The 21,112-nt window shown below is 37.8% G+C and overlaps 1 protein-coding gene across 2 annotated transcripts in view; it reads right to left on the minus strand.

Annotated features, from left to right (window-relative positions):
* The window catches only part of ESYT2 (extended synaptotagmin 2), a 193,686-nt gene that overhangs the window by 133,856 nt on the left and 38,718 nt on the right, over window positions 1–21,112 (minus strand). For both annotated transcript variants that reach the window (XM_003410692.4, XM_023548763.2), the window contains exons 2-3: window positions 3,378–3,419; window positions 2,349–2,483 (exon numbers count right to left, since the gene is read on the minus strand). In XM_003410692.4, the coding sequence (XP_003410740.1) occupies window positions 2,349–2,483; window positions 3,378–3,419 (177 nt within the window). The remainder of the gene's footprint in view (window positions 1–2,348; window positions 2,484–3,377; window positions 3,420–21,112) is intronic.

Raw genomic sequence — 21,112 nt, forward strand, 5'->3', positions numbered from 1 at the left:
CTACCGATCCTTCTTTGTTTCCAGCTTTCGCATTCCAATCATCAGTAAGTATCACAGTGCATCCTGATTACATGTTTGATCAATTTTAGACTGCAGAAGTTGGTAAAAATATTTAATTTCTTCATCTTCGGCTTTGGTGGTTGGCGCACAAATTTGAATATTAGTCTTCCTTGTAGGTGTATGGATATTATCCTATCAATGACAGCACCGTACTTCAGCACAAATATTGAAATGTTCTTTTTGACGATGAATGCAACACCATTCCTCTTCACACTGTCATTCCTGGCATAGTAAACCATATGATTGTCTGATTCAAAATGACCAATATCAGTCCATTTCAGCTCACTAATACATAGGATATGGATCTTTATGCATTCCATTTCATTTTTGACGATTACCAATTTTCCTAGATTCATACTTCATACATTCCAGGTTCCGATTATTAATGGATGTTTGCAGCTGTTTCTTCTCTTTTTGAGTTGTGGCACATCAGCAAATGAAGGCCCCGAAAGCTTTGCTCCATCCACATCATTAAGGTCGACTCTATTTTGAGAGGCAGCTCTTCCCCAGTTGTATTTTGAGTGTCTTCCAACTTGAGAGGCTCATTTTCTGGCACTGTATCAGACAATGTTCCACTGCTATTCAGGTTTTCACTGGCTAATTCTTTTCAGAAGTAGATGGCCAAGTCCTTCTTCCTAGCCTGTCTTAGTCTAGAAGCTTAGCTGAAACCTGTGCTCCATGGGTGACCCTGCTGGTATCTGAATACAGGTTGCATAACTCCCAGCATCACAGCAACACACAAGCCTTCAAAGTACAATAAACTGACAGATGCATGGGGTGGCAAACTATGGCTTGCTGACTAAATTTGGCCCTTGGTCTGTTTCACTAAGGTTGACATACAAACCCTTGAACTAAAATTGTTTTTTTACATTTTTAAAGGTAAAAGCAAAAAGGGGCAAGGAAAAGGAGAACATGTGAGAGATTTTATGTAGCTGCCAAAGCCAAAAATATTTAGTTCTAGTCCTTTACATAAAAAGTTTGCTGACCCTTGCTTTGTATTTACATAGCATTTTAACTTTTAATTGTTTTTGCTCCCATCTCTTGTTATCATTTTAAAGTTAAAGGAGGTAAAAATAAATACTAAAAGTAAATATTATATAGGCATCTTGTTCAGGCACTTTGGCAGAGACAATCTGTAAATGGCAGTTGAATAAAAGGATGACCACACCACTGGTATTTAACAAATTTGGAGACTTCGAAGCTAAGAAAAGAAATAGCCAGCACAATACAGATGAATACATTTGATAAGCCTGCATTTGAGACACTGGATTTTGAATAACTGCCAAAGCGACAGAGGATTCTCTACTCATAGAAAATCAGCTTTGATGGAAGGTGACCATAAAACCTGGATGGTGTGGGATGTGAACAAGCACTCAGGACACAGACACAGATCAGCCCAAGATCAGGATGACAGGAAAAAACAATAATACCAACAAAACCACTAGGTTCTACATTCCCAGGGTCACATTTATTAAAGTTCTGATAGGTTGATATAAAGACTGTCTAGACCATCCTATATGGTGATATTTGTGTATTATTTGAATCTTTTTTTGTTGTATGTGTATTAAATGTGGAGTGTGTGTGTATGTATTTAAAAGAACTATAAAATTCTGAATTTTTATTAGGCATATAAAAGAATGTTAACTTGAACTGTTGCTAATTATTTTAAGCACTGACTTAAAAAAATTTAAAAAGAAAACTTGCCATGATCAACTAATTCAAATGTATTGATGCTTTCATTAGAAGTAATACTAGGAACCAGAAACTTTCCTTTTATATAATATGATTTGAATAGTAAAATCTCTTTCCCCCAAATTATGCTTCACCTATATAATTAACGCAGATGTCTATAATCCAAGTACAGAGGCATTAGTTTTGCTTTGTTTTGAAACATTTTGGGAGGGGTAAACACATTAAGCTCATTTACTTAACCTTTAGTGTTAACTCATATGTAAAGTCCCTTTCCTAGGAAAGCAACTTTGACAGAGGAATATAGAGAGGCATGTTGAATTTAGGACGAATGACCCAATGAAGGCTGAAACTGGCCAAAAAAAAAAAAAAAAAAGAGTAGAAGAATTAGGGCAACATGAGGACTCTTCCTGACAGAGATGAAGGAAATGGCATCACAAGTTGGATGACAGATCCTGGAAGGGAGTCAAAGACACACTAATCAAATCTTTTTTAAGTGATAATCTATAGAAAATAATGTTAAGTTGTTTAATATTTTTAAAATTTTTCACAGCAATCCAACTGTGTGTAAAAGTAAGGACACTTAAGAAGAAACTGACCTGCTGACCCATGTCAACCTTTGTGAAACGGAAGGTACTAAGGTGGGTGTTTGCTCCACGCACAGCTGGCTCTATCGTTTCTCGAAACAACTTCTCTATAAATTGACAAATAAAAGGCCACATGTGTTTTACAGTCTGGAAAGCAGAAAGAAGACATCACGTTAAACAAGAAAGTTTTAACACATAATTTACTTAAGTCATCATGAAAAATTACGGTTGCATAGTTTATTGGAATTGGTCTTGAAAAATAAAGGGGATGAGGGAATTCTTGTTATGCAAAAATAACATGATATACATTTGAAAAGCTTATTCCAATAATAAAGTACTGATTATCCAATATGTTGCAGGAATTAGTTATTCTGTTTAAGCATATCAGCACATTTAATGGTTGCTAAAAATTAGAAAATCCTTGTAGTTTGAACTTATTGCTGAAAATCTTCCTAAATTATATAAATCTTAATAAGTATTAATGAATTTTCTTTACTAACTTCCAGTGTATTAAGATGATCATCATGTACATTAATTTTTATTACATAGCTCTAAGGATACAGAAAATATAGAGATAAAAGTATACTGACATAAAAATGTAACTTTTTTTTTAAATAAATGACTAAAATCTTTTGCCAGATTTCTTGGGAGTTATTTCCCTCTTCATAATAATGTTTCCAAAATTTTCACTTATGATTATTATAAAATAAATCTGAACACTGGCCAGTTATAAAAGAAGATACAAGATCAAAGATAAATATGAGTATATATATTATTAAGTTTCTTAGGTCAAAGACGCAGTTTTCACTCTTTAGAAAAGGAAAGTAATATATTAGTTATGACTGAGTCCTTTGGGAAAAAGAAACCAACCCCCTAAATTCTAAATGATTTCAAATGTTATCAACATCCAAATTTCCAAATATGGAAAGATGGCTTTCTCATCCTTTAATTTCCATTGAGATGTAGTACTTGGTATGCTATGAGTCGTTATCAACTGGAAAGCAACAGGTCTGGTTTTTTTTTTTTTTGGTTTAATCTTACCTTATTTAGCCATTCTGCTCTTTCAGTGTCAGGGAAATGAACCTAAGAGAAAAACACACACACACATAACTTACTGACTCCTGACAACTCTAAATAAAATGCTAAGTTAGTGGCTACTTGTACCTCTTATGCTTACACAATGTTTCTTTAAAACAATCTGCTCTAAAGCTTTGGTAAATAGATGTCTGAGGAGGGACATTAAAATGTCTGGCACTCTAGCTCTTTATCTTTTAAGAATGCGCTGAGGCCAAAAATTCTAACGCCAACAAATGCCACCAGAACCTTTTCTACATCCCCACTGTCCAAAGGAACAGTCACGGATACCTGAAACGTCTAAAGAGTATAAAAATTGAGATCTCTCTTTTTTAAAGGAAGCATTTTTCCATTCCATCATTACTATCACAATCATTGTGTACAAGAAATCTAGATTCAGAGCCTTCAAAAACGGACCTTTCGTCATGGAAGCTCCATAGACACATCCAAATTCCCTGAGGGACCAAATTACTCGGCTGAGGGTGGTAGGAACCATGGTCTCGGTAAACAGCTAGCTAGAATGGCATAATACAGTTTATAAAGAAAATGCTCTACATTCTACTTTGATGAGTACTGTCTGGAGTCTTAAAAGCCTGTGAGTGGCCATCTAAGATACTCCACTGGTCTCATCCCTTCAGGAGCAAGGGAGAATGAAGAAAACTAAAGACACAAGGGAAAGATTAGTTCAAAGGATTAATGGACCACAATTACCACTGCCTCCATCAGGCTGAGTCCAGTACAGCTAGACCACTGACTACTCTGACAGGGATCACAATAGAGGATCCTGCACAGAGCTGGAGAAAAATGTAGAACAAAGTTCTACCTCACAAAAAAAGACCAGACTTACTGGTCTTACAGAGAGTGGAGAAACTCCGAGAGTATGCCCCCCGGATGCCCTTTTAGCTCAGTAATGAAGTCACTCCTGAGGTTCACCCTTCATCCAAAGATTAGACAAGCCCATAAAACAAAATAAGACTTAAAGGGGCACACCAGCCCAGGGGCAAAGATTAGAAGGCAGGAGGGGACAGGAAAGTTGGTAATAGGGAGCCAAAGGTGGAGAAGGGCAGAGTGTTGACATGTTGTGGGGGTTGGCAACCAGTGTCACAAAACAATATGTGTACTAATTGCTTAATGAGAAGCTAGTTTGTTCTGTAAACCTTCCTCTAAAATACAATAGAAAGGGAAAAAAAAAAAAAAAATGGAGAGCTGTTACAGACTGAATTGTGTCCCCAAAAAATGTGTGTCAACTTGGCTAGGTCATGATTCCCAGTATTGTGCGACTGTCCACCATTTTGTCACCTGATGTGATTTTCCTATGTGTTGTAAACCCTGCCTCTATGATATTAATGAGGCATGATTAGAGACGGTTATGTTAATGAGGCAGCATTAGAGATGGTTATGTTAATGAGGTAGGACTCAATCTACAAGATTAGGTTGTATCTTGAGTCAATCTTTTTTGAGATATAAAAGAGAGAAGCAAGCAGAGAGACAAGGGGACCTCATTACCACTAAGCAAGAATAGCCAGGAGGAATGCGTGTCCTTTGGACCAGAGGTCCCCACGCTAAGTTCCTAGACCAGGGGAAGATTGATGAGGACTTTCCCCAAAACCAACTCAGAGAGAGAAAGCCTTCCATGGAGCTGGCACTCTGAATTTGGACTTCTAGCCTCCTAAACTGTGAGAGAATAAATGTCTCTTTGTTAAAGCAAAAAAAAAAAAGGACATTTCCCTTTTGCTTTCCACTTATTGCCCAAAATGACCTGCAGATGGTTTTTCCATACTTGGATCCTCTCCATGCTCTCTCTCACACTCTTCCAAATGTGTATTATAATTACAGTTTTCCATGGACAGGACCTGGACATTGAAGGTGTATTTGTAGAGGTAGAAAAAAACCTATTTAGAAAAAAGGTGAAAAAAAAATTGTTTCTTTGCTGTTGGAGCTAAAATAAAACATCCCTGAAGAGGAAGTTAAAGCTACTTTTTGCCATATATAGAGGTTTTCCTCTGAGAAATGATGTGCTCCCTTGTCTCTCAAAAGAAGAAAAGTAAATGCCACACTAATGTTCTGATAATCATATATTTGGTTTAAAATGAACAATGGATCATAGGCAATTTTGTAGTGAGTACTAAGAAATGGTCAGGAAAATGCTCTGATTTCTAGAACTTATGTTCCTAAGTAGCATAAAGTAATTGCACTGATGAAAGTTAAGCCCTCCTCCCTCCCTCCCCCCATCACCACTCCGGATGAACTAGCACTGGGGGAGACAGATTAGAGAGAAGATAGTTTTGCAAAAATGGCTCAGAGGAGCTGGGACTGAGAATATTATCAGACTGCTGAGTCCCAAGAAGATGATTCTTTGAGAACCAACTCAACCTCTCATGCCTGACCCCTAAAAACAAACTGAAAATGGTATGTCAACAGCAGCCAGTCCCGATCTAAAAGAGGTCATTATCATCACATCCATCACAGCCGTATCAATTCCAAGAAAGATCCCTGTGAGAGTGGTTATTTTTCACCTTGAGACCACAGATCAGAGTAGAGGAAGCAGCAACTGATGTTATTACTATCTGTTCCCTTTTGCCCACATGCCTTATTCTTTTACACTACAGGACATTAAGTACTGAATTTGCTTGAACCATGAGGGTGAGTTCAAGTGAATGGAAATAAGTTGTTTTTAAATTAAGTTAGCTTGAATCTATTCTGGAACAAAACCAAAGGGATAGTAACCTTCCAGAATTAACAAAAAGGCTTAGAAGTTGGGAACAATAAGAAAAAAGCCAGTGATTCGGGAAAAGAGAATTGCTGGAGATGTTTGCTTAAATCCAGAAGACATACTTCTACCATTATACACCAAAAGCAGTTGCCATCAAGTCGGTCTGACTCATGGTGACCCCAGGTGTGGCAGAGTCGAACGACGCTCCACAGGGTTTTCAACGGCTGGTTTTTCCGAAGTAGGTCACCAGGACTTTCTTCCAAGTTGCCTCTGGGTAGACTTGGACTTCTAGCCTTTCATTTAGCGGCCAAGTGTGTTAACCATTTACATCAACCAGGAACTTGTTTATTACTATAAAACCAAACCAAACCCATTGTTGTTGAGTCCGATTCATAGCGACCATATACAACAGAGTAGAACTGCCCCATGAGGTTTCCAGAGTGGCTGGTGGATTTGAACTGCCGACCTTTCTGTTAGTAGCTGAGCTCTTAACCACTGCACCACCAGGGCTCCTCTATCACTATAAATCAAAAACCAAACTCGTTGCCACCAATTCGATTCCAACTCATAGTGACCCTATAGGACAGAACAGAACTGCCCCCTAGGGTTTTCAAGGAGTGGCTGGTGGATTCAAACTTTTGGTTAGCAGATGAGCTCTTAACCACTATGCCACCAGGGCTCCTCTACCACCAGACGGAGACCTACTTTGACCTGAGTTGTAACTGAGTTGTACAATAAAAGGCTGAACTCTTCCTCTGAAGAACAGGAGGAAATTTGTGGAATAGGGTGGGGAAAGCTGGAGAGGCTGCAAAACTAGCTAGACTGGTAGCAAAATTAAGTATTTGTAATTCATCCGTAATTTGTATTCTGCTGTTACTTTACGATATAATATAGTAAAATAGTTGAACACTCTAAAAGACAGATCAGGAATGTGATAGGTGGTTGACACGCTAAGCATTAAAAAAAAAATTTTTTTTTTTTTAAAGCAGATATTAAACAGTGGCCCCAAGGTAGCAACTTATTGTGAAATTCTCTCTCCTGTCCTCCCCCTCTCTCTGAATCTAAGCAACCACGGGTGGCAAGAGAAAGTAAGTATAGAGCACCAGAACTATTCACTAAGATATGTCTCTTTTACAATTTTAGAGTAAACAGCAGAGCCCTAGTTAACATCTCTGCATGCTTCTATTTAAACACTTTAATACACTTGCCATTTCTCGTGATGCTTTTCTACACCTTCCTCCCTCAGTGGGCCTTCTTTGCCTGGCTTCCCAACTATACTAAATTTAGCCACCAGAACAATTACTCTAGAACACAGTAATCTCATTTCAGTTTACCTTACTCAAGACCATAAAACCCTACTTGCTTATTAAATACTTCAACTTCCTCAGCCTATTCTTCAAAAACCTACCTCAAATCACATTATCTCCGGTTCACAACTCACAAATCTCCTTTTTATAATGCTCCTTGAATTCAACCAAAATAATTGTGGCTCCTTTATATAGAAATGCATTCTTTTCTATTTACCTCTTATTTTTATCCTACTTCCTCCTCTCTGTCAGTTCTTCCTTAAGAATCAGTTCAACTCAGTTCTAGACAACTTTCAAAATATGACAACATCTAAATCCAATCACTCCTTAATCCCACAGCACCTTAGCTCTTCTAGTCTCTTTATAACTCTATTTTTGTTACACAATCACTCTGTCAATGCTCCTCAACTGCTTTGTGTGCTCAATCTTTCTCCATCTTACCCAGCACACTGCACATCTGTAGAAAAGAATTAACATTTCTTTAGGAATGTTCTAAGGAGATGATGCTCAGAACTGACAATGATCAACAGGAAGCCTAAGAATATCGTTCCTGAATCTTTGCATGTACTTCACTGTTCTATGGAAATCTATATTTGTATTTTTCGACTGTTCATTTACAATATTACTGAAATTACTTTAAATTCTTTGGGCTCTACTTCAATGCAAAATGTTATCTGAAGTGTAAAATCTCAATGCCATATCGGAATTATCAACAATTATCCCTATTTTTTTTTAGATAATCCTTAGTACCATCTCAACTTACAGTTTTGAGAGAATGTATGATGTTGATGAGAATGACCAACAAAAGAGGTCCATGATATCAATTCCAGAAAACTTAAATTGCTATTCTTCTTTATAAATATCCCATAGGTCAAATGTTCGTTGATAAAACTATAGCAAAATGAGTTAACTCTGCCACTTAAATCTTCCTTTTACCTGTTTTCAGATCCTTCTGTTTCTCCCAAATAATATGAACTGACAGGGTGTATTCATTTATACCTTAACCCAGTAAATAACCAAACTACCACCTGTGAGAAGAATCAATTTACCTATTACTATGAACAAGTCCACAAGAGCCCAACTACGACCTTGAGTATACCCCAACTGAATTTAGAGACCATCTCAAGAGTACATTTTGACACGCTGAACACAAATGAATGAAAACCAGATCAGTTGTGGAATGGCATCAAGGACATCATACACGAAGAAAGCAAGAGGTTATTAAAAAGACAGGAAAGAAAGAAAAGACTAAAATGACGTGAGAAACTTGGTCTTGCACATAGAGTAGTTAAAGCAAATGGAAAAAATGATGAAGCAAAAGAGCTGAACAGAAGATTTCAAAGGGTGGCTCAAAAAGACAAAATATTATAATGACATGTGCAAAGACCTGGAGTTAGAAAACCAAAAGGGAAGAACATGCTTGGCATTTCTCAAGTTGAAAGAACTGAAGAAAAAATTCAAACCTGAAATTGCAATACTGAAGGCTTCTATGAGAAAAATATTAAATGTCACAGGAAGCATCAAAAGAAGGTGGAAAGAATACAGAGAGTCACTGTAACAAAAGAATTGGTCGACGTTCAACCATTTCAAAAGGTAGCATATCATCAGGCACCGACGGTGCTGAAGGAAAAGACCCAAGCTGCACAGAATGCATTGGTGAAAAACAAGGCTCCAGGAATTGATACGACACCAACTGAGATGTTTCAACAAATGGATGCAGCACTGGAAGTGCTCAGCCAAGAAATTTAGAAGACAGCTACCTGGCCAAATGACTGGAAAAGATCCATATTTGTACCCATTCCAAAGAAAGGTAATCCAACCGAATGCAGAAATTATCGAACACTACCATTAATATCCCACTCAAGTAAAATTTTGCTGAAGATCACTCAAAAGCAGTTGAAGCAGTACATCCACAGGGAACTGCCAGAAATTCAAGGTGGATTCAGAGAGGACGTGGAACTAGGAATGTCACTGCAGATGTCAGATGGATCCTGGCTGAAAGCAGAGAATATCAGAAAGATGTTTACCTGTGTTTTATTGACTGTGTGGATTGTAACAAATTATGGATAACATTGCAGAGAATGGGAATTCCGGAACACTTAGTTGTGCTCATGAGAAACCTGTACATAGATTAAGAGGCAGTCATTCAAACAGAACAAGGGGATACCGTATGGTTTACAGTCAGGGAAGATGTGGGTCATGGTTGTATCCTTTCATTATACTCATTCAATCTGTATGCTGAGCAAATCCGAGAAACTGGACTAGATGAAGAAGAATGGGGCATCAGTATTAGCGGAAGACTCCTTAACAACCTGTGTTATGTAGATGACACAACCTTGCTTGCTGAAAGTAAAGAGGACTTGAAGTACTTAATGATGAAGATCAAAGACCACAGCCTTCAGTATGAATTACACCTCAATGTAAAGAAAACAAAAATCCTTATAACTGGACCAAAAAGCAGTATTATGATAAACAGAGAAAAGATTGAAATTGTCAAGGATTTCATTTTATTTGGATTCGCAATCAACACCCATGGAAGTAGCAGTCAAGAAATCAAACAACACATTGCATTGGGCAAATCTGCTGCAAAAGATCTCTTTAAAGTGTTAAAAAGCAAAGATGTCACTTTAAGGACTAAGTGTGCCTGAACCAAGTCATCGTGTTTTCAATTGCCTCATAGGCATGTGGAAGGTGGACAATGAATCAGGAAGACCAAAGAAGAACTGACGCCTTTAAATTGTGGTGCTGGAGAAGAATATTGAATAAAACCATGGACTGCCAGAGAAGGAACAAATCTGTCTCGGAAGAAGTACATCTAGAATGCTCATTAGAAGCACGGATAGTGAGACTTTGTCTTACATTCTTGGACATGTTATCAAGAGGGATCAGTCCCTACAGAAGGATATCATGCCTGGTAAAGTGGAGGGTCAGAGAAAAAGAAGACCCTCAACGAGATGGATTGATACAGTGGCTGCAACAGTGGGCTCAAACAAAGCAACACCGTGAGGATTGTGGAGGACCAGGCAGTGTTTCATTCTGTTGTATGTGGGGTCACTATGAGTTGGAATCGACTCGATGGCACCTGACAACAACAACATGTTTGCTTAGATTTTCAAAAAATATATATAACAGTAACTTAAAACAAAAAAAACAGGGTAGAACACCCAAGTGATAAGTTAGAGCAATGGAAATGAATTGATTCTCCATTCACATTAACTTTCCACTTAATGATATCATCATATGCTATTGTACAAGGTTTTGTTTGTTCAAGGAACATTCACATTTATTATCTCACTCAATCATCACTTGACCACAGGAATGAGCAGCACAGTATATCCCATTTTACCTATGAAGAAATCAAAACTCTAACAGATTTAAGTGGTTTGCTTAAAGCTAGACAACGAGTATCAGAGCCAGAACCCTCCTCTCCTTCGTGTCTTAAAATCATCAGGCCATTTAAGTGGTTCCTCTATCTTCCCAGCATCAGAGAATTCTATCTATATAGAATAAGTAATTTAATCAATTGGACTAGTATTAGTCCCTGCAATGTATCTTCCCGTCAGTACTTAGTACCAAATTCATATTTACAAATACCATAAAATGAACTTTTACTTTCAATTTAACTGAAATCTTAAATTACAGGAAATTACCATGTTTGACCATTACCCACCTTTCAGTTTATCATACTGTGGTGTCTTGTGTGTTGCTATGATGCTGGAAGCTATGACACTAGTATTTTAACTACCAGCAGGGTCACCCATGGTAGGCAGATTTCAGGGGAGCTTCCGGACTAAGACACAGTAGGAAGGAAGGCCTGGCAATCTACTCCTAAAAATTAGTCAATAAAAACCCTATAGAACACAACAGATTATTGTCTAATAATAGTGCTGTAAGATGAGCCCCCTTGATTGGAAGGCACTCAAAATACACAGTGGTCCAAACAATGAACTTGAAAATACCAGTGATGATGAAGATGTCCAGAACTAGGCAACATTTTGTTCTGTTGAACATGGGGTTGCCATGAGTTGTAGCACACTGAACAGCAACTAACAAAAACAATCCTGTTTGATAGCACAAAACATAGCCAATGTGATATTTATTGATGTTACGGAACTAGCTAGGCTGCTCAAACAGTTGAATTTCCACTCTTTGGTCCGGTTATTGCAATAAAACCAATTAATAACTGATAGAGACTTGCACAATTGCTAGAACACCAAAGGAGATTTTCTGAAGAATAGAAAGCCTGTTAGGCCTAAGAAAAGCACAAATAACTGCTTTAACTGGAGAAGTGCCTGCCTTTTTTGGGAGGACTGGGACGACAAAGCACAAATTATGTTCCTGTCTTTAATAGACTTGAACAGATAAATTTGTATTCTGTCAAATTATATTCCTGTCTTTATTAGAATTAAACACCTAAATGCTAAAATACTTTATATAAACAGATTATCATCTAATCAAAGTACACATGCCTATTCTCACCAATTGTTAAAGCCATTTTCCATAAAATTTTGCAGTAAAATCAATTTAATAAAGAACTATTTACTGAATGTCTATTTCATCAAACTATTTTTATAGCTGTCATACTGAAAAGCAGTATGATGTTTGGATTCCTACAAAAAAAGAAGACATTTATAATATTGCCAGGGTGAAAAAGGTTATCCATTAGAACAAAGGCAACAAGTCATTTAATGCCACATTAAATATAATCAAGTACCAAAATGTTTAGTAATAATGTTATCTTTATAGGATTCAAGAAGTAACCAGGATCTGAAATGGGATCTGAACAACCAACAAGGTACTGAGACAGAAATAAACCTGGTGCTGGGGACAGAGAAAAGATTAGTAGAAGCAGGGACTAGACACTTGTAACAGGAAAAAGTAGAAAGAATTGGAAAGGTCAGAGACATCCAGTGACAAAACGACAAGCTAAATTTAACCCTACAATTTGATCCCTTAAGTAGGGGGCATGTAAACTGAAAGCAACCTTTTGGCAATTGCTTTTAGGTACATGAAGAGAAAAGAAGGGAAATGCTGGAGACTGGTGGTGGGGTCTTTCAGTACCCCAGACCGAAAAAAAAAACAAAACACAGTTGCTGTCAAGTCGATTCTGATTCATGGTGACTCTATGTGTTGCAGAATAGAACTGCCTCCATAAAGTTTTCAAAGCTGTGACTTTTTGGAAACAGATCACCAGGGCTTTCTTTCAAGGCCCTCAGGGTGGGTCCCAACTTCCAATCTTTCAGTTAGTAGTCAAGTGCTTAGCCAACTGTGCCACCCAGTTACTCCTGTATCCCACATATGGGGTGACAGATCACATTCTCACTGCTTCCACTTCAGCTGGGTGCCAAATTTCTACTCTGACTTGTTTTCTCACCATGTTAACCCAACCAACTTGCTGCCACTGCACACATCTGAATAAACTACTTTTTTTCCCATGACATGCTGTTATCAACTGAATTGTGTTCCCCAAAAATGTGTGTCAACTTGGCGAGACCATGATTCCCAGTATTGTGAGGCTGTCTACCATTTAGTGATCTGAAGTGATTTTTCTACTGATGTAAATCCTAACATCTATGATGTTAATGAAGCAGGATCAGAGGCAGTTATATTAATTAGACAGGAGTCAATCTACAGGATTAGGTTATATTTTGAGTCAATCTCTTTTGAGATATAAAAGAGAAAAGGGACCAAAGAGACAGAGGTACCTCATACCACCAAGAGCAGAGTGTTTCTTTTGGTCCCTGCGCTGAGAAGCTCCTAGACCAAGGGAAGAAAGATGACAAGGACCTTTCCCTAGAGCCTAGAGAGAGAGAACGCGTTTCCCCTGAAGCTGGTATCCTAAATTTGGACTCCTGGCCTCCCGAACTGTGAGAGAATAAATTTCTCTTTGCTAAAACCATTCACTTGTGGTATTTCTGTTATAGTGGCACTAAATAACCAAGACAGAATTTGGTACCAGTAGAGTAGGGTGCTGCTCTAACAGATACTTAAAGAGTAGAAACAGTTTTGAAACCAGGAATGGGTAGAGGCCGGAAAAGTTTTAAGATTGCCATGAGGGCACTGTTGGTGGAATTATGGATATCAAAGGCAATTCTGGTAAGGACTAAGAAGGAAGTGAGGAGAGCTGTAACACTGGAGACAGGAGAGACAACGAAAAGCAGCAGCAGAGAAATGGCAGCAGCAGAACCAGGACACTGTCATGAGATGGTGCGGGAGCTGACTCACAGTCAGAGAACTGACTGCCTTTGTACAGGAGGCTTCCTGGTGGAGTGGAGTACACTGGGCACTTACACATGGAGCTAGGCTAGGACACATGCCAGTTCCTCATCTTATCAATAGAAGCCCTATGTTACCTGGCCTTAATTATTTCCCTAACTTTATCTTTCCCAACTCCTCTACTCTATTTTAAATCTTGTGAGTACCCAAACTCAAGTATTCACTACAGTGTTCCCATCTTTATATTTTGCTAATGCTGGTTCTCGCCACTCAAGTGCCAAATACCTTGAAGGAACACTGTAAGTCCCCTTTTCTCATGAAGACACTCTTATACTGTCTCAAGCCAGGAGTTTCCCCATCATTTATGCTAATAATATTTACTATTTTTGTCAGTACTTCCCACTTCTCATTCCTCCCATTTCCAGCAAAGACACTAAGTCAAAACATGACAGAAAGCTTATTTTTCCTGGTGGTGACATTTATGTCTTTATAGCCCTTTATTTGTTTATCATTTTAAAATTTTAAGGAGTATAAAAATTACAGTAGAATAATCAAGGGTAAATTTTATTAGAATAGCTTTAAAGCACAAATAAAACTAAAAGCGTACTTGATGGAATGTATTTCACTAGACCTGATCTTACTGTGGTAGCTCAAATTTATCTCTTGAGAGGATCTATTGAAGGCCAGAAACCTTAATTTTGATATGTTCACCCTCATAAAACTCAAAAGGTTACATATCTTATTTCTACAACTTTTTAACATTGCTTCACTGCTAAGATAGAAGACCCAGCAACTGTATGCCAATTTGTTGTATGGTGATGGCTTTCATGTTGCTATGTTGCTGGATGCTATGCCACCAGCAAATCAAATACCAGCAGGATCAACCACGGTGGACAGTTTTCAGCAAAGCTTCTAGTCTAAGACACACTAGGAAGAAAGACTGGTGATCTACTCCTGAAAATTAGCCAATGAAAACCCTATGAATTATAACAGAATACTGTCTGATATACTGCTGAAAGACGAGCCCCCTAGGTTGGAAGACACTCAAAATACACGGTGGCCACAACTTGAGCATACCAATGATAATGAAGATGATACAAGACAGGGCAAAGTTTTGTTCAGTTGTACATGAGGACACCATTAGCTGGAGCTGACTCAATGGACGCTAACACAAATGATAAGGCAGAAAAAGGATAGATTATGAACGAAACTTTGTTTTTTAAAAAATTTTTATTGTGCTTTAAGTGAAAGTTTACAAATCAAGTCAGTCTCTCACACAAAAACTTCTAAACTTCTTGCTAAACCAAACCAGTGCTTTCGAGTCGATTCCAACTTATAGCGACCCTATAGGACAGAGTAGCACTGCCCCATAGAGTTTCCAAGGAGCGCCTGGCAGATTCAAACTGCCAACTCTTTGGTTAGCAGCCATAGCACGTAACCACTACGCCACCTTGATACATACTCCTAATTGTTCTCCTCCTAATGAGACAGCCCCTCCCTCCCTCTACTCTCTCTTTTCATGTCCATTTCACCAGCTTCTAACCCCCTCTACCCTCTCATCTCCCCTCCAGACAGGAGATGCCAACATAGTCTCAAGTGTCCATCTGATGCAAGAAGCTCACTCCTCACCAGCATCCCACTCCATCCCATTGTCCAGTCCAATTCCTGTCTGAAGAGCTGGCTTTGGGAATCGTTCCTGTTCTGGGCCAACAGGAGATCTGGTGGCTATGACCACTGGAGTCCTTCTAGTCTTAGACCATTAAGTCTAGTTTTTTTACAAGAATTTGAGGTCTGCATCCCACTGCTCTCCTGCTCCCTCATGCGTTCTCTGTTGTGTTCCCTGTCAGCGCAGTCATCAGTTGTAGTCGGGCACCATCTGGTTCTTCTGATCTCAGGCTGGTGTAGTCTCTGGTTTATGTGGCCCTGTCTCTTGGGCTCATAATCGCCTTGTGTCCTTGGTGTTCTTCATTCTTCTTTGATCCAGGTGTTTTGAGACCAATTGATGCATCTTAGATGTCTGCTTGCTAGCATTTAAGACCCAAGAAGCCTCTCTCCAAAGTGGGATGCAGAATGTTTTCTTAATAGATTTTATTATGCCAATTGATTAGATGTCCACTGAAACCATGGTCCCTAAATCCCCGCCCCTGCTATGCTGCCCTTCGAAGCATTCAGTTTATTCAGGAAACTTCTTTGCTTTTGGCTGAGTCCAGTTGTGCTGACCTTGCCTATATTGTGTGTTGTCTTTCCCATCACCTAAAGAAGTTCTTATCTACTATCTAATTAGTGAATACACCTCTCCCACCCTTCCTCCCTGCCCCCTCTCGTAACCATCAAAGAATATTTCTTCTCTGTTTAAACTACTTCTCGAGTTCTTATAATAGTGGTCTTACACAATATTTGTCCTTTTGCAACTGACTAATTTCACTCACCATAATGCCTTCCACATTCCTCCATGTTATGAAAAGTTTCACAGATTCCTCACTGTTCTTTATCAACGCATAGTATTCCATTGTGTAAATATACCATAATTTCTTTATCCATTCATCCATTGATGGGCACCTTGGTTGCTTCCATCTTTTTGCTATTGTAAACAGTGCTGCAATGAACAAGGGTGTGCATATATCTATTCATGTAAAGGCTCTTATTTCTCTAGGATATATTCCAAGGGATGGGATTGCTGGATTATATGGTAGTTCTATTTCTAGCTTTTTAAGAAAGCATGAAACCGATTTCCAAAGTGGTTGTACCACTTTACATATCCACCAGCAGTGTATAAGTGTTCCAATCTCTCTAAAGCCTCTCCAACATTTATTATTTTGTGTTTTTTGGATTAATGCCACCTAGTTGGAGTGAGATGGAATCTCATTGTAGTTTTGATTTGCATTTCTCTAATGGCTAATGGCTAATTGATCGTGAGCATTTTCTCATGTATCTGTTAGCTACCTGAATGTCTTCCTTAGTGACGTGTCTGTTCATATCTTTTGCCCATTTTTTAATTGGGTTACTTGTCTTTTTGTAGTTGAGTTTTTGCAGTATTATGTGGATTTTAGAGATCAGGTGCTGATCGGAAATGTCAGAGCTAAAAACTTTTTCCCAATCTGTAGGTAATCTTTTTACTCTTGGTGAAGTCTTTGAATGAGCATAGGTGTTTGATTTGTAGGAGCTCTCAGTTATCTAGTTTCTCTTCTGGTGTTTGTGCATTGTTAGTAATGTTTTGTATACTGTTTATGCCATGTATCAGGGTTCCTAGCATTATCCCTATTTTTTCTTCCATGATCTTTATCATTTTAGATTTTATATTTAGGTCTTTGATCCATTTTGAGCTCATTTTTGTGCATGGTGTGAGGTACGAGTCTTGTTTCATTTTCTTGCAGATGGATATCCAGTTATGCTAGCACCATTTTTAAAAAGATTGTCTTTCCCCCATTTAACTTATTAGGGGCCTTTGCCAAATATCACCTGTTCATATGTGGATGGATTTATGTCTGGATTCTCAACTTCGTTCCATTGGTCTACGTATCTGTTGTTCTACCAGCGCCAGGCTGTTTTGACTACTGTGGTGGCATAACAGGTTCTCAAATCATTTAGAGGGAGGCCTCCCACTTTGTTCTTCTTTTTCAGTAATGCTTTACTTACCTGGGGCCTCTTTCCCTTCCATATGAAGTTAATGATTTGTTTCTCCATCTCATTAAAAAATGTCATTGGAATTTGGATAGGAATTACATTGTAACTATAGATCCCTTTTGGTAGAACAGAAATTTTTGCAATGTTAAGTCTTCCTATCCATGAGCAAGGTATGCTTTTCCACTTATGTAGGTCTCGTTTGGTTTCTTGCAGAAGTGTTTTGTAGTTTTCTTTGTATAAGTCTTTCACATCTCTGATAAGATTTATTCCTAAGTATTTTATCTGCTTGGGGGCTACTGTAAATGGCATTGATTCAGTGATTTCCTCTTCGATGTTCTTTTTGTTGGTGTACAGGAATCCAACTGATTTTTGTATGTCTATCTTGTATCCTTATACTCTTCTGAACTCTACTAGTTTCAGAAGTTTTCTTGAGGATTCCCTAGGGTTTTCTGTGTAAAAGATCATGTCATCTGCAAATAGAGATACTTTTACTTCTTCTTTGCCAATCTGGATGCCCTGTATTTCTTTATCTAGCCTAACTGCTCTGGCTAGGACCTCCAACACAATGTTGAATAAGAGTGGTGATAGAGGGCATCCTTGTCTGCTTCCCATTCTCAAGTGGAATGCTTTCAGACTCTCTCCATCTAGGATGATGTTGGCTATTGGCTACATGCCCTTTATTATGCTGAGGAATTTTCCTTCTGTTCCTAATTTGCTATAAGTTTTTTTTATTATGAGTGGGTGCTGAACGTTGTTAAATGCCTTTTCTGCATCAATTGATAAAATCATGTGATTCTTGTCTTTTGTTTTATTTATATGATGGATTATTATTTTTCTAATGTTTAACCATTGCTGCATACGTGGTATGAATTGCACTTGGTCATGGGGAATTATTTTTTTGATACGTTGTTGAATTCTTTTGGCTAGAATTTTGAGGATTTTTGCATCTAAGTTCATGAGGGATATATGTCTGCAATTTTCTTTTTTTGTGGTATATTTACCTGTTTTTGGTATCAGGGATATGGTGGCTTCATAGAATGAGTTTGGTAGTATTCTATCCTTTTTTATGCTCTGAAATACCTTTGGTAGTAGTGGTGTTAACTCTTCTCTTAAAGTTTGGTAGAACTCTGTGGTGAAGCTGTCTGGACCAGGGCTTTTTTGCGGGGGGGGGGGGCGGGGGGGCAGTTTTTCTGATTGCCTTTTCAATCTCTTTTTTTGTTACGGGTCTATTTAGTTGTTCTAAGTCTGTTTGTGTTAGTTTAGGTAGGTAGTGTTTCTAGGAACTCATTCATTTCTTCTAGATTTTCAAATGTGTTAGAGTATAATTTTTCATAGTAATCTGATATGATTCTTTTAACTTCAGTTGGGTGTGTTGTAATATCGCCCATCTCCTTTCTTATTTGGGTTATTTGCTTCCTCTCCTGTTTTTCTTTTGTCAGTTTGGCCAATGGTTTATCAATTTTGTTATTTTTTTCAAAGAACCAGCTTTTGATCTTGTTAATTCATTCAATTGTTTTTGTTTTCTATTTCATTTAGTTTTGCTCTAATTTTTATTATTTGTTTTCTTCTGGTGCCTGAGGATTTCTTTTCTTGCTCTCTTTCTATTTGTTCAAGTTGTAGGGATAATTCTTTGATTTTGGCCCTTTCTTCTTTTTGTATGTGTGCCATTATTGACATGAATTGACTTCTGAGCATTGCTTTCGCTGTGTCCCAAAGGTTTTGATAGGAAGTGTTTTCATTTTCATTGGATTCTATGAATTTCTTTATTCCATCCTTAATTTCTTCCATAATGCAGTCTTTTCTGAGGAGGGTATTGTTCAGTTTCCAAGTGTTTGATTTCTTTTCCCTGCTTTTTCTGTTACTGACTTCCACTTTTATGTCCTTATGGTCAGAGAAGATGATTTGTAATATTTCAATGTTTTGGATTCTGCTAAGGCTTGCTTTAGGAAACCCTGGTGGTGTAGTGGTTAAGTGGTACGGCTGCTAACCAAAAGATCAGCAGTTTGAATCCACCAGGTGCTCCTTGGAAACTCTATAGGGCAGTTCTACTCTGTCCCCTAGGGCCGCTATGAGTCAGAATTGACTCGACGGCAGTGGGTAATGGGTTTAAGTCTTGCTTTATGACCTAATGTGTGGTCTATTCCAGAGAATGTACCATGTGCACTAGAAAAGAACATATACTTGGCTGCTGTTGGGTGGAGTGTTCTGTATATGTCTATGAGATCAAGGTGGTTGACTGTGGTATTTAGATCGTCCCTGTCTTTATTGAGCTTCTGTCTAGATGTCCTGTCCTTTACCTAAAGTGATGTGTTTAAGACTCCTACTATTATTGTGGAGCTGTCTAGCTCACTTTTCAGTGCTGATAGGGCTTGTTTTACGTATCTTGCAGCCCTGTCATTGGGTACATAATATTTAATATGGGTATATCTTCTTGGTATATTGGCCCTTTAATCATTACATAGCATCCTTCCTTATCCTGTATGCTGGACTTTAAAGTCTATTTTGCCAGAAATTAATATTTCCACTTCTGCTTTTTTTTGATTGCTGTTTCCTCAATATATTTCTTACATCCTGTTTTAGTTTGTTTTTGTCTCTAAGTCTAAGATGTGTCTCTTGTAGGCAGCATATAGACAGATCATGTTTTTTAATCCATTCTGCCAGTGTCTGTCTCTTTATTGGTGCATTTAGTCCATTTACATTCAGCATAATCACAGATAGGTATGAATTTAGAGCTATCAGTTTGATGTCTTTTTTTGTGTGTTGTTGACAGTTTCTTTTTCCCACTTAATTTTATGTGCTGATTATATATTGTCCTTTCCTCATATTCATTGTTGTTAATTTTGTTTCTGGTGAGTCTCTATTTTTTTCTCTTATTTTATTTTGATGTGTATTATAGTTTTTCTCCTTTTTGGTTACCTTATTATTTACGCCTATATTTCTAAATTTAAACCTAAATTTTATTTCTTTGTATCGTCTTGTCTTCCTCTCCACATGGAAGATCTATGACTACATTTCTTAGTACATCTTTATTGTTTTAATGTTGTCTTCTTTTCCATACTAACATCGCTGTTTCCCTGTTTTGAGTGTTTTTTTTTTTTTTATCTTGATTTATTTTTGTGATTTCCCTGTCTGGGTTGACTTCATATTGCTCTGCCCAGTGTTCTAGTCTTGGGTTGATACCTGATATTATTGATTTTTTAACCAAAGAACTCCCTTTAGTATTTCTTGTAGTTTTGGTTTGGTTTTTATGATTCCCTGAACTTCTGTTTATCTGGAAATGTCCTAATTTCACCTTCATATTTAAGACTCAGTTTTGCTGGATATATGATTCTTGGTTGGCAATTGTTTTCCTTCAGTTTTTTATATAAGTCATCCCCTTGCCTTCTTCCCGGCATGGTTTCTGCTGAGTAACCCCAGCTTATTCTCATTGACTCTCCTTTGTAAGTGACTTTTCGTTTATCCCTAGCTGCTCTTAGAATTCTCTCTTTATCTTTGGTTTTGGCAAGTTTATATCTACATGACTTTCTTTTAAAATCTACCTTTTGTGGAGTTCGATGAGTACCTTGGATAGATTTCTTCTCATCTTTCATGATTTCAGGGGAGTTTTCTCCCAGCAAATCTTCAAGAATCTTCTCTGTGTTTTTTCCATTTTCTCCCTCTGTTCTGGAACTCCAATCACACACAAATTTTTTTATCTTGATTGTGTCCCACATAATTCTTAGGTTTTCTTCATTTTTTTTCATTCTTTTCTCTAATTTTTCCTCAAACTAAGTGGCATCTATGTATTTATCATCAATCTCACTGATTTTATCCTTCCATTTTTTTCAAATTTGCTCCTAAAA

This window comes from Loxodonta africana, chromosome 4 (genome assembly GCF_030014295.1).
Source record: "Loxodonta africana isolate mLoxAfr1 chromosome 4, mLoxAfr1.hap2, whole genome shotgun sequence".
Taxonomy (NCBI): Eukaryota; Metazoa; Chordata; class Mammalia; order Proboscidea; family Elephantidae; genus Loxodonta; species Loxodonta africana.